The sequence below is a fragment of the Pseudophryne corroboree genome, chromosome 4, assembly GCF_028390025.1.
Source record: "Pseudophryne corroboree isolate aPseCor3 chromosome 4, aPseCor3.hap2, whole genome shotgun sequence".
In the NCBI taxonomy this organism is placed as follows: domain Eukaryota; kingdom Metazoa; phylum Chordata; class Amphibia; order Anura; family Myobatrachidae; genus Pseudophryne; species Pseudophryne corroboree.
Genome location: NC_086447.1, coordinates 703,121,807 through 703,133,981, shown reverse-complemented (window position 1 = coordinate 703,133,981; position 12,175 = coordinate 703,121,807). Strand labels below are relative to the sequence as shown.

The following is a 12,175-nucleotide window of genomic DNA, read 5'->3' as shown; positions in this document are numbered from 1 at the left end:
TATGTAGAACTTTCACAGCTGAAGGGCAAAGCACAGGAAAGACCAGTGTAATGTGACGCTACTGGAGACCTTGATACTGTACCTCTAGAATAGTAGGGATTCCTGGCTGCTGTAACTGGTTAAGAACTGACAGTTACCATGTCTTCTCTGTTACATATTTTGGATGATAAAGATAATTGTTCCGTGGCTTCATGTTATTAGCATTCACAAACCTACACTTTCTCCTATCTTGTGATATAAAAAGGACATTTAAGCTTCCCCAGCCATCAGCAGTTTCTTTCAGAGGACCCAAGCCAATTACTTGATGCACTCATGTAAAACTAATCCCAAATAAGTGCCTTATAAATAATAAAATTGTAGTCATTCCAGGGTGTCCAAAATCATTACATATAGGTCAGACACATGACTCTGAGGCAGATTACAGACCTGAAGCTCACAAGTGAGAAGAAGTAGGAAACAGCAGGACTCTTATAAAGAAAGCCTTTATTATACAGTATGTTTGGTTGTACAGTCGAATCCTTCTCAATATTGATTACGCAGCTGATTACTGGTTTCTTGCAGCTCGGAGAGAAGACTGTCCATTTCTCTAACGTCATCGACTAATTCAGCAGATACTTCTCCACTTGCCACATCTGTAAAAAGTTGCTGTGAAAATAATAAAATGAAAAACGTCATAAAGCACATAATAAACTAGCAAAATGCTAAAATGTAAACAAATATAATAAAGTAAAATAGATGAAAATGTATGTAATGTTAATGTTTTAATAGAATGTATATCAGCATTAAGGGCCCGATTCAGCTTGGTATGCTGAAGTGTTGAAATGGCTATTCTGCGATTTCCACACATCTGCGCATGCCCGCACGCCACTGCACGCATGTGTGAGGACTTAACATTTGATCGCGGTCTAAGTTGTGGCCGGAGGAGGTGACGGGGCGGCGTCACAGCATTTTTTGGGCACTGATGTGGCGTTGGGGGGGGGGCGCCACGGTCCAGACAAGTGAGGCGTTTCCGGACAGTTTGCGGGGGTGGGCCATGGTGGCTGCATGACATCACACACAGCCGCAGTGACCCAAAAAATGGCAGCCCTGCGACTGGCGAGCACTCCACAGTTTAGCGAAGCACTCACATTTTTTTGCAGAGGGGGCGTTGAACGGGACACACCCAGCATGCTAGTGGAAGGAGTTGTAGTTTGGCTGAATTAGACCCTAAGAACTTAATTCTCTGTTGTATAGTGTATTGGCACCTGTTACACTGTAATAAGATATTTTATTAAAAATGGGCATGGAAAAAATGTTTTGCCAATCAATAAAGTGATTGGAGGTCCTTTCATATGTGGTGGTTGACAACTGCCCTCAGTGTCCACAGCTCACAGGAATATGAACATATTGGGTCCCAGTACTGCTGAAACAGACTGTAAGATGGAGAATGAGCCAATATCACCAGGTAGTGTATGTGGATAATCAGCATGCCTGGCAATCCAGCTGTCAGATTTCTGGTTTTGGCCTATTGTGTTCAACCAAGTAACAGATTTAAGACTTGTATGGTCAACATAAAACAGCTGGGGACTTTTTTCAGACATTATGTTGACATGGTCTAAGTGTCAACATTGTGTACAGCATGTCGGCAGTCGATACATGTCAGTATTAAGCTGTGGTTATGGCTTAACTACTGTAAAAACGCTATGTCGACATGCAGTCTATCAACATGCACGATGACAATGTACAATGTCATTCAGATCATGGCGACAATCTGATTGGCTACATTTTGTACTACACCAGCTGAGAACTGTCCATGCAAATTGGCCTATACCCTACAATCTTAAACATCCCTTGCTGTGGAGAGCTTTAAACATAGTTCCTTCCGAAAACGAAAAGCCCTGTAGTACCACTACCTCACCCCTCTCCCCCACATACATCTTTGCATTCCAGTTATTCAGCACAAGTGTGTCAATTGGAGACGGCAAAATTAATAAGTTCGGCAGTGGTGTGATGACAGACATCATTTTTGGGAAGCATGTGGCTACTATTACTCAGTTGCCAAACTCTAAGTGGAAGTGTCCTGCAGTACTACAATCCCTGCTCACCCCCTTCTCGTCTACAAATCAGGAGATGGACCCGTAACAGACACTGGCCATATAATGGACTACCAGCCATAACAGATGATAACTGCAAGTCCACAATCACCCTCTCTGTGATGTGAGCTCTAAGAGAGCATGCGTGTTGTTTATGGCAATACAGCTACTGTCACCCAGGGCATTTTGTCATAAGCAACTTCTTCAGGGCTGTTAATACCATTAAGTAGCATCTTTTAGAATACTTTAGTTCTTCCATGGGTTCCAGTAGAATCCTTAAATCATCCAGACAAGCTAAAAACATAAGACTTTTCCATGTACGCACCATACATATTTATTTTATGTTATTCAACTAAACTACAACATTTTCTGCAGTATAAGCGTTCTCTTGGTGTTTGTATCGTCTGTATTTTTCCATTAGGTCCAGTGTGGCAGGGACTTGTCCAATAGGAGCAGCTCGGAATACTTTTTTTAAAATTAATATATAGCTTTGCTACATTTCATATTTAGAAGCAGAAGTCTCTTGAATGAAACATATGTTTATTAGCTTGCTGTCATGGTACAGTCCTGCATTCACCCCCCCGATGTCATACCACACCACTGTTGATGTCATACCCATCCTTAACACTATGGATATCTTTTCAAATTGCTGTATTATGAGAGGATTGTCACATGCCGTATAACGGGATTACGCAGAAACAGTAAATTCTAAAATATATGCATTAAGACAGTGACGGGCGACAAGCCTTCACTTACAGCCCTTAGCTTCTTCCTGCTTTGCTGTTATATTTGTTATACCTTATAATCCTTGTTTAAGAGGTCTGCTAAAATTATTTGTCAAAAAAAAAAGGAAAAATAAATTGAAAATAAAAATAGGGTTGAGTGTTTTTACCACAATCATACTTCCAAATATATTATTTACTGTCTTCCCATTTTCTTCTAATTAAAAATCATCAGAATGTGCCATATATTCATTGCTACTAACATAATAGCATATCTCCACATATAATGAGACCTGCCCACACCCTGAATTTAAGGATGTAATTACTGTAACTAACATTGAACTTTATCTGAAAAAAAAAAAAGTTTAATAGGAAGCAAAATGTTACTTGAATTAGGTCTATGTACTGTACGTGGGAAAAATGGACGATGACCGTCCGTTGTGATGAGGAAGATGAAAGTCTTTAAAGCGGTTTTAGTACAGATGAAGACAAAGTCATTGAGGAAGGGCCGTCTGGCTCTACATAGCCTGGCTACTGTGGATGTTTTCCTTTTCACTTCCTCTTGTTAAACAAAACAACAAGGACAGCTCCGTGGCTGAAACATAAACTGGCCTTCATAATATACCACTTAGGTCACTTGCTGATTTATAAATGATCTATACTAGAATAAAGTTGAAACAGAATGGTAGGAATGTCGGTGCAGAGGAGTCCTGACGTCAGGGGATCCTGGAACTCTCAGTAACCATAATATAAGTACATACTGTATTTAGTATTCCACGCTAAACTGCAAAATGTATAAAGCTGAATGGCTTGTGGAATGATTATCTGAAATATTCACAAATACATCATAGAAGTGCCCATGTTATATAATATGCACTAATGCATGTCTTCATACATTTAAAAAAGTAAAACTCTGATAAAATAAGCCTTGCCAATTATCTACACAAATAAATATACACTATGTAGACAAGAGAGATTAGGCACTAACAGCAAATAGATCAACGAGATTTTATTGACGTAAGTACTTTGTAGGCCCACCATGTGCAGTGATTACAGCAGACACCCTTCTTGGCAAACTGTCCACACGTTCCTGGACAACAGTAGGCAGTATGTTTTGCCATTCCGTCTTAAGGGGGTTATTCAGATTTGTTAACAAACCAAAAAAGTTAGCAATTAGGCAAAACCATTTTGCACTGCAGGTGGGGCAGATGTAACATGTGCAGAGAGATTTAGATTTTGGTTGGTAATATTATTTCATAGTAAATATTGGCTGCTAAATTTCTACACTGCAATTTAGATTTCAATTTGAACACACTCCACTCAAATTTAGTATCTCTCTGTACATGTTACATCTGCCCCAACTTCAGTGCAACATGGGGGGTAATTCCAAGTTGATCGCAGCAGGAATTTTGTTAGCAGTTGGGCAAAACCATGTGCACTGCAGGGGAGGCAGATTTAACATGTGCAGAGAGAGTTAGATTTGGGTGTGGTGTCTTCAATCTGTAATCTAATTTGCAGTGTAAAAATAAAGCAGTCAGTATTTACCCTGCACAGAAACAAAATAACCCACCCAAATCTAACTCTCTCTCTGCACATGTTATATCTGCCTCCCCTGCAGTGCACATGGTTTTGCCCAACTGCTAACAAATTTTCTGCTACGATCAACTTGGAATTACCCCCATGGTTTTGCCCAATTGCTAACTTTTTTGGATTACTAACAAACCTGAATAAGGCCCTAGGGGGACATGTACTAAGCAGTGATAAAAGTGGAGAAGTGAGCCAGTGGAGAAGTTGCCCATGGCAACCAATCAGCACTGATGTAACATTTATCATTTGCATACTATAACAGTATATAGAGCAGCTGATTGGTTGACATGGGCAACTCCTCAACTGGCTCACTTCTACACTTTTATCATTGCTTAGTACATGTCCCCCTTAGTACAGTGACCAACTGTAACACTGAAGAAGGTCGCACCTATCGCTCCAATTCATCCCAGAGGTTCTCAATGGGGTTAGGAGCTAGCCAGTCCTTCCTGGTTTACAGAATTTTCTGTATACTATACCAGTCCAGCTTCACCCTGGAAACGTGACAGATGGCATTGCCATCCTGATAAAAACATTTGTTGTTTCTGAAGAACTGCCATGATGTATGGAGCACAAAGTTATCAAGACTATCTCTATACTTTTCAGAGTTAATATGAGCATGCATTACAACTAATGGACCCATGCCAAACCAGCTGAGACATCCCCACAGCATAACGCCACCACCTCCATGCTTTACTGTAGGTAAAACCCCTGTTCTTTCGCAGCTCTCTGGTCCCTGGGTTGCAGAGGTTGGGGTCTTTCAGAGTGAGGTGCATTCCTGCAATGACCGTTGTTCTTTACCAAGCATTAAAGACAAAAGACAGAGTGGATTTAGGAACCTTCCTTACATCCGCACTGCTTCTCACACTCATACCTCTGATTGAAAAGGGGATCATTGTATGCTGCTCAAACTCAGTTAGCTCCTTTCAGCAAGCCATTTCATTAGCAAATGATCTAATCATTGCCCCTCTACCCATTTTATACCTTCACGAACATGTATCTGCTGCAGGAGCACACTATTTTGATTGTGCAACGGTGACCAATTACTTCTGTCTACACAGTGTATATGTATAAACTTATATAAATAACATCTCTATAAATTGTGAACTCCAAAGTCATCATACTGAGTACCAATGACTAGTATTCATTAGAAAAGTTTGTGCATTATAAACGAATTAAACATCCCTATTAAATATATAGAAGTCACCTCAGATTTCCATAGTCTGGAATTCCTGGGCGACTTATAATACCCTTACACAATACAAAAAGGGCAGCAGCATTATCACACACATACAAAAAATGCTTTACATGTTTACAGATCCCATATGTTCCATTTATTGTGGCACTAGAAGATTTTACCTTTAGAAATCAGTGTCTTTGAATTTTTCCAGCATTCCAAGTTGCGTTTGTTTAGGGTCTGAACCATTTATAATGTTCATCTCCTGCTCATCTGTGTGTAACCTATGTATTAGCCAATCATAATACTGGAACAGTCACAGCACAGCCAGTGAAATCATCAGAAAGCTCAGAGCATGATATATACAGTATGTATGAGTGCTGTGGGTTCTAGCCTATTGTTTATATAAAATTTTTGTGGTCGCACTTTTTCTTGCACCCCTATTGTCCATATGTAAATTAAATGTTAAGAAATTCCCCAGGTGTTTAGTAACTGATATGCTTGGGTGTGGTTCCTGTCTCTTTAAAAGTGTGTGACAGGGCCTAAACCCATGATAGAAGTATACTGTGTATTTAAAATCCAAAAGATGCCTGAGAGCAATGCTCAGATTTTTGAAAGTCAGTGTAGGGACTGACCAAATGGGAATGGCCGTGAAGGGGCTGGTCAGCTTAACAAATTATTGCAATATTTTGGAACTAACATTCCCTGAATTCAGATGAATTACAGTTTGAAGTGTTAATATTAGGTGAGTGCTGAATTTGTATGATTTTATTTTTATTTAAATGGTGTGGTCACAAATACCACTGGCACCACGTATGTATGAGTGTTGTGGGTTCTAGCCTATTGTTTATATATATATATACATATATATATATATATATATATGTGTGTGTGTGATTTGACTAGTGAGGACAGGGACATTGTCATGATGTAATGGAGGCTAGCAGGGAGTTAAAGGTTGAGAGTTACACATTGTCCTCCTATAACGGAGCATTGTGATGTGAGGCTTCTTATTAAGGTGCTTCAGGGAGAAGCACCTATGTATAAAACTGAGATGATACATCCATCTTGTTAATGAAAGATGAACACAACTCAAAATGGGTAGAAATTTGAGGTATAATACACATGTGGCAATATTATGTGTTCAACTATCCTAAAACACTAGGAGGAGATGTACTATGCCTTGGAGCGTGATAAAGTGAAGAGAGATAAAGTACCAGCCAATCAGCTCCTAACCGCCATGTCACAGGCTGTGCTAGAAAAATGGCAGTTAGGAGCGGATTGGTTGGTACTTTCTCTCCACTTTATCACTCTCCAAGACTTTTCGTACCCAGAGTCTTAGTACCCAGAGTCTAAACCAGGGGTGGGCAATTATTTCAGATGAGGGGCCACTTGACACTTTCCTGTCAGTATTCGGGGGCCGCACACAAAATAGCAGCCCCCCCATGCGCCAAAAATATAGGGACGTGGCTTCGTGTGGAAGAGGCGTGGCCAAAACATAATACAGATTCATATTAGGCTGCACAATAGTATCCATTATTCAAATTACGCCACACAGTAGCGCCACTTACACACATTACACCAGGTAGAGCCCCTTTTACACATATTACGCCAGCAGAGCCCGTCACACATTATGCCAGGTAGAGACCCATTTTACAGATTACTCCAGGTAGAGCCCCTATTACACATCACGGCAGGTAAAGCCCCCCTTTACATGACACATTACAGCAGGTAGAACTCTCTTTTACACACTGTAGGGGGGAGGGGGTTGGTTAGGCTGCGTCCAGGTGGGTTAGGATTAGGCTGCGAGGAGGGGAGGTTAGGGTTGGGCACCACCCTCGGAGGGTTAGGCTGCGGGGGGGAGGTTAGGTTTAGGCAGCGGGGACGGGAGGTTGGGTTTAGGCAACCATGGGGGGTGGTTAGGGTTAGGCACCAAGGGAGGAGGTTAGCGTTATGCTGCGGGGAGGGAGGGTTAGGGGGATGGGGAGAGGGGAGAACACCCCTTACTCACCCCTGTTGGTTTCGAGATATCGGGATCCTGGCGTCGGTATTTTGACCGCCGGGATCCCAAACGGCGGAGAATCATACTGATCCAACACATACACAGAATTACAGATGCATAGTTACACAGATACATATACAGAGTTACAGACATACAGTATACACAGAGTTACACAGATACATATACAGAGCTACAGACACATACAGAGCTACAGACACACATACAGAGCTACAGACACATATAGAGTTACACAGAGACATATACAGACACATACACAGAGTTACAGGCACATTATCATATACAGTTACACAGACATAATATCATTTATGGTCCCTCATACCTTAAACACTGTCACTGCATGGAAACTTTGACAGGTCCATCATCCTATCTGCCAGTGCCATGCATGTTGCATGTTAAACTGCAGGAGCATCAGGGCTGTGCTCCGTGCTGGGTAGCCCCGCCCCCACCCCTGCTGGGACACTGCTTCCTCCTTTCTGGTAATCAGGGATGTCCCATTGAAGGAGGGGGGCCCAGGACACATGCCCGAGAGACCCCTGTGACTGAGAGCCCACCTCTGACTGCAGTGCAAAGCAAAGTCCTTCCCCTTGTCTCAGAGGCGGATCTTTGCCTGGCTGGCTGGGACTCGGAGGGTAAGTGAGAGTAGCAGGCCAAGGAGGAGGAGCTGTGCAGGCTGACAAGGAGCAGGAGGGGAAAGATCACATAGTGCCGGCTGCGGCAAATAGAGCCGCGCAGCTTCAGGCATCAGCTCGCAGCCGCTGCCGTTGACCTGGGCTGGAAGCTGGCCGGGACATGGAGTCGAAGTGCCCACATCAGGGCTGGAGCACTGCGGCAAAAGACTCCATTGTCTCCGGCAGTTCCGCCCCTGGACTGGCGCCGGTATCTTGGAGGTAGTACTGCCGAGCAATGACAAGCAGTTCAGCTGGTCGGGCCGCTTGTCATTGCGCGCAGGTGGGCGGCAGCAAGCCGGGCAGGATCGGTTCGCGGGCCGCATCCGGCCCGCGGGCCGTATTTTGCCCACCCCTAGTCTAAACAAATAATGTAAGCAAATTAACCTACACAGGAACTTTATGGCAAGTTATTGCTTCAGTATCAGGGCTGTCTGCAGCGTTTACAAGTATTAAGGCTTTGTACAATACAATGGTGTTCTATGGTTGTGCATACTAAGTACACAGTTCACTAGGCTGCAGCCAGTCTTTGAAAACACCTTACAGTTGTTTTGTTAAAAGTGTGGACAAATTACATAGTATCCTTTATGCTTTTACCGGCGTTGCCCTTGCTTTGGCAAAAGACCATTTAAAAATATTATTATTTTTTTTTGGGGGGGGCGGGGGGGGGAATTCCAATCATTGCAATACAGTCTGTACCAATCTGTAGTAATGCTATTTTTTTAAATCAAAAAACATATTTTAGAATGGTTAAATGGTTAAATTTTTGCAATGCATACCAGCCTCCTGGGTTCCAAACCCCTCCCCAAGAGCATGATGCTGCAGTTCATTTCCTCTCCCTGCAAGGTATATTTTATGCATAAACCTACATCATAGTTTATTATAGTAATATTACTATCTATAAGTCTATCTATATTGCTACTTCCTCACTATTACCCCAGTTGTGGCCTGTGACTTACAGATGTATCCTTTCTCACCACTCTCATTGTGGCAGGTCCCGTAGAACTCACTCACGCTGAGTGTCTTTTTGGGTAAATTGTGCGTCTTAGTAGCATAATTAAGTCACACAAAACTACACTGATAGCTTACACTGATCAATTTGATATGTGACACTTGTACATCTATACAATGAGAGCTGCAATGAGAGCGGCCGTGGATTTCCGCAGGCTGAGTTCCTTTGGGTTTCATCTGCGACTTTGCACGCGTGTAAAACAAATTCCTGTGCAGCTATAGTGGCAGCCCGGAATCTGTAGTACACTGTGGGGTATATGCAATTGCCGGCGAATCGCGGCAATTTTTCGTCCGTTTTTTAATTCAACACAATTCGACCGTCGAATTCCGGCAGGTGGGTGCCAAAATTCAACATATTCAATAAAAAATGGATTCGACAGTCCCGCTGTCGAAAAACGGCCGATTTGACGGATTTTGATTAGATTTAATTTTTTTTTTTTAAAACGGGAAAAAACCCCCCAAAAAAATTGCGTGGGGGGGGACCCCTTGATTGAAGGGGTCCCCGCTCCTCCAGGGTACCCCGGCCAGGGGTGACTAGTTGCGTTTTTAATGCCACAGCCACAGGACGCTGTATAAAAGTGACCCCCAGCTGTGGCATTATCTACCCAGCTAGTGGAGCCCGATGCTGGTATAAAAAATACGGGGTCCCCTACGCTTTTTGTCCCCCGTATTTTTTGCACCAGCACCAGGTGCAGAGCCCGGTGCTGGTTTTAAAAATACGGGGGATCCCATGTCAGTTTTTCCCCCGGATTTTTAGAACCAGGACCGGCTTGAAGAGCCCGAGGCTGGTTATGCTTAGGAGGGGGGACCCCACGCAATTTTTTTTCATTCCATAAAAAAAATCAAAAAACAATAATATTTTTAAAAATATATAAATAATACTTGTGCCTCCAAAATAGACAAACCAAGTACCTAATCCCTTCTAATATAAATAGATATGCTATTACCAATTAAAAAAACACACAAAAAAACAGGTTTCTAAAATTTTTTATTAGATTCCGCCAGCAAACTGTGGCGGATTGAAAATGACGAATTTACGGTCTAAAAGCCCTGTTGTCGAATTTACAATATTCAATTGAATATACTTTTGTCAAATTGCCGCATTTGTACCATTGCAGAAATGTCGAATTTGACAAATGTCGAATTTCAAAAAGTCGAATTTGGAAAGTCCGTTTTTTTGGCAAAAAGTACTGAATTGCATTGTCGAATTTATTTTTTTGGGCAAAAATGTCCCGTTTTTCGACATTTTCGGGAATTCGACCGCAATTGCATATACCCCTGTGAGCGGCTTTTTGCTGTGTCTGCAATGCCACTAGGAAGCAAGATGTAAAAAAAAGAAAAAAAAAGAAAAGAAAAAAGGTACACCTCCTTTTTGGAGCGTCTCTGTCACACCGTATGGCGTATGAACAACCAATAAATGAGGACACTTCTGTAAGCTAAGATTTTAGGGTCCACTATACAGATATGTCCTCATACATCATTGCTGCAGTCGCGCCAAACAGCCACTGTCAGTGCGCCAGATCCTTGAGACTCTGCTAATGTTGGGTGTCTGTGTGTGACTGAAGGGTCTATTTACTAAGCCTTGGATGGAGATAAAGTGGACGGAGATAAAGTACCAACCAACCAGCTCCTAACACAGCCTGTGACATGGCAGTTGGAAGCTGATTGGCTGGTACTTTATCTCCATCCACTTTATCTGCATCCAAGGCTTATGCTAGCCATACATCAGACCAACTTTTCTCCAACACTCCAAACTTCCAACTTGTCTGTTCAACTAAAACAGTGCTCCACACATCTAACCAACTTTTCATCAGGCCAACCAACCTGCCAACTTCTGTCCAACTTGTGATGTCACCAAAGTAGGCGGACAGTGCCTGCCTACAGTACTTCAGTTTTGTTTTGTTTTTTAATTCAAAACATGCAGAAGTGTTTTTATTTCAGTGAAACTGGGCTTTTCTTTCATCACCATACATTTAGATTGCGCTAGATGCGGGGGCCAAGCTCTTATTTGGCAGCATTGCATCCTCCATAGAAACCTATGGGGGTTGTGGCTGCAGTAGGAAGTGAAAGGATCGCAGCAGATATCAGAGATCTGCTGCTTTCACTCGTTAATACAATTAGGTGATACTACACATTTGCGGTTAGCCCCTGAAAATGAGCATTTTCGGGGAATAAGATGCAAAGATGATAAAATTGACCCCATTGTGAAATCAAACTCATCATCAGACAGACCGATTATCTGACACTAACATACAGTGCCTGGTTGAACAAATAACTGTACACTGGCCTTAAGGGCAGTTAACGCTTATCTGCCACAGATCAAAATATGGGCCCCATTTATCAACAAATTTTAATACCAGCAGCATATTTAGTTTAGTATCACATGCAGCTGGTATTCAGCATGACTTACCTCTCCAGCGAGGTCAAGCAGTGTCTCCCTCCTCAGCGGTGTCCTCTGTTCTGCTGCTGGCTGGCCACCGCTGACAGGCGACATCAAGTTTGCACATTTGCATGACAGTTTCACCCCTGTGGGGACCCAACAATGCCCTGAAGGCTTCACTGAAGCCAATAAGGCAGCGCTGGGTACCCACTGCTGGCAATGGGGACTGTACTGCTCTTGCCATCTATAGTTGGCGAGGGCAGTACAGGGGCACACAGCTGTAAACTTAGTTTACCGCTGTTTGCTGAACAGTGAAAGTAAGGTATAACCCCTGCAACGATTGCTAAAGGGGTTATGTATCATTTTTATATGGGGCCCTATATTTATTTACACATTATTAAATCAGTGAGTAATGATCACCTATTTCATAGCAGTTCTGATTATATTTAGAAAACATTTACGATGTTGCGTCAACTGCATTAAGCAACCATGTCCAATATAATGGAATATTTACATATGGGGTGGGATGCAGCAGTGTATA

The 12,175-nt window shown here is 42.4% G+C and overlaps 1 protein-coding gene across 2 annotated transcripts in view; it reads right to left on the bottom strand.

Moving 5' to 3' along the window:
• Positions 1-466: 466 nt before the first annotated feature.
• Positions 467-12,175, bottom strand: part of TTC27 (tetratricopeptide repeat domain 27) — an 880,123-nt gene continuing 868,414 nt past the window's right edge. For both annotated transcript variants that reach the window (XM_063917959.1, XM_063917958.1), the window contains one exon: positions 467-645. In XM_063917959.1, coding sequence (XP_063774029.1) covers positions 523-645 — 123 coding nt within the window. In that variant the 3' untranslated portion in view covers positions 467-522. The remainder of the gene's footprint in view (positions 646-12,175) is intronic.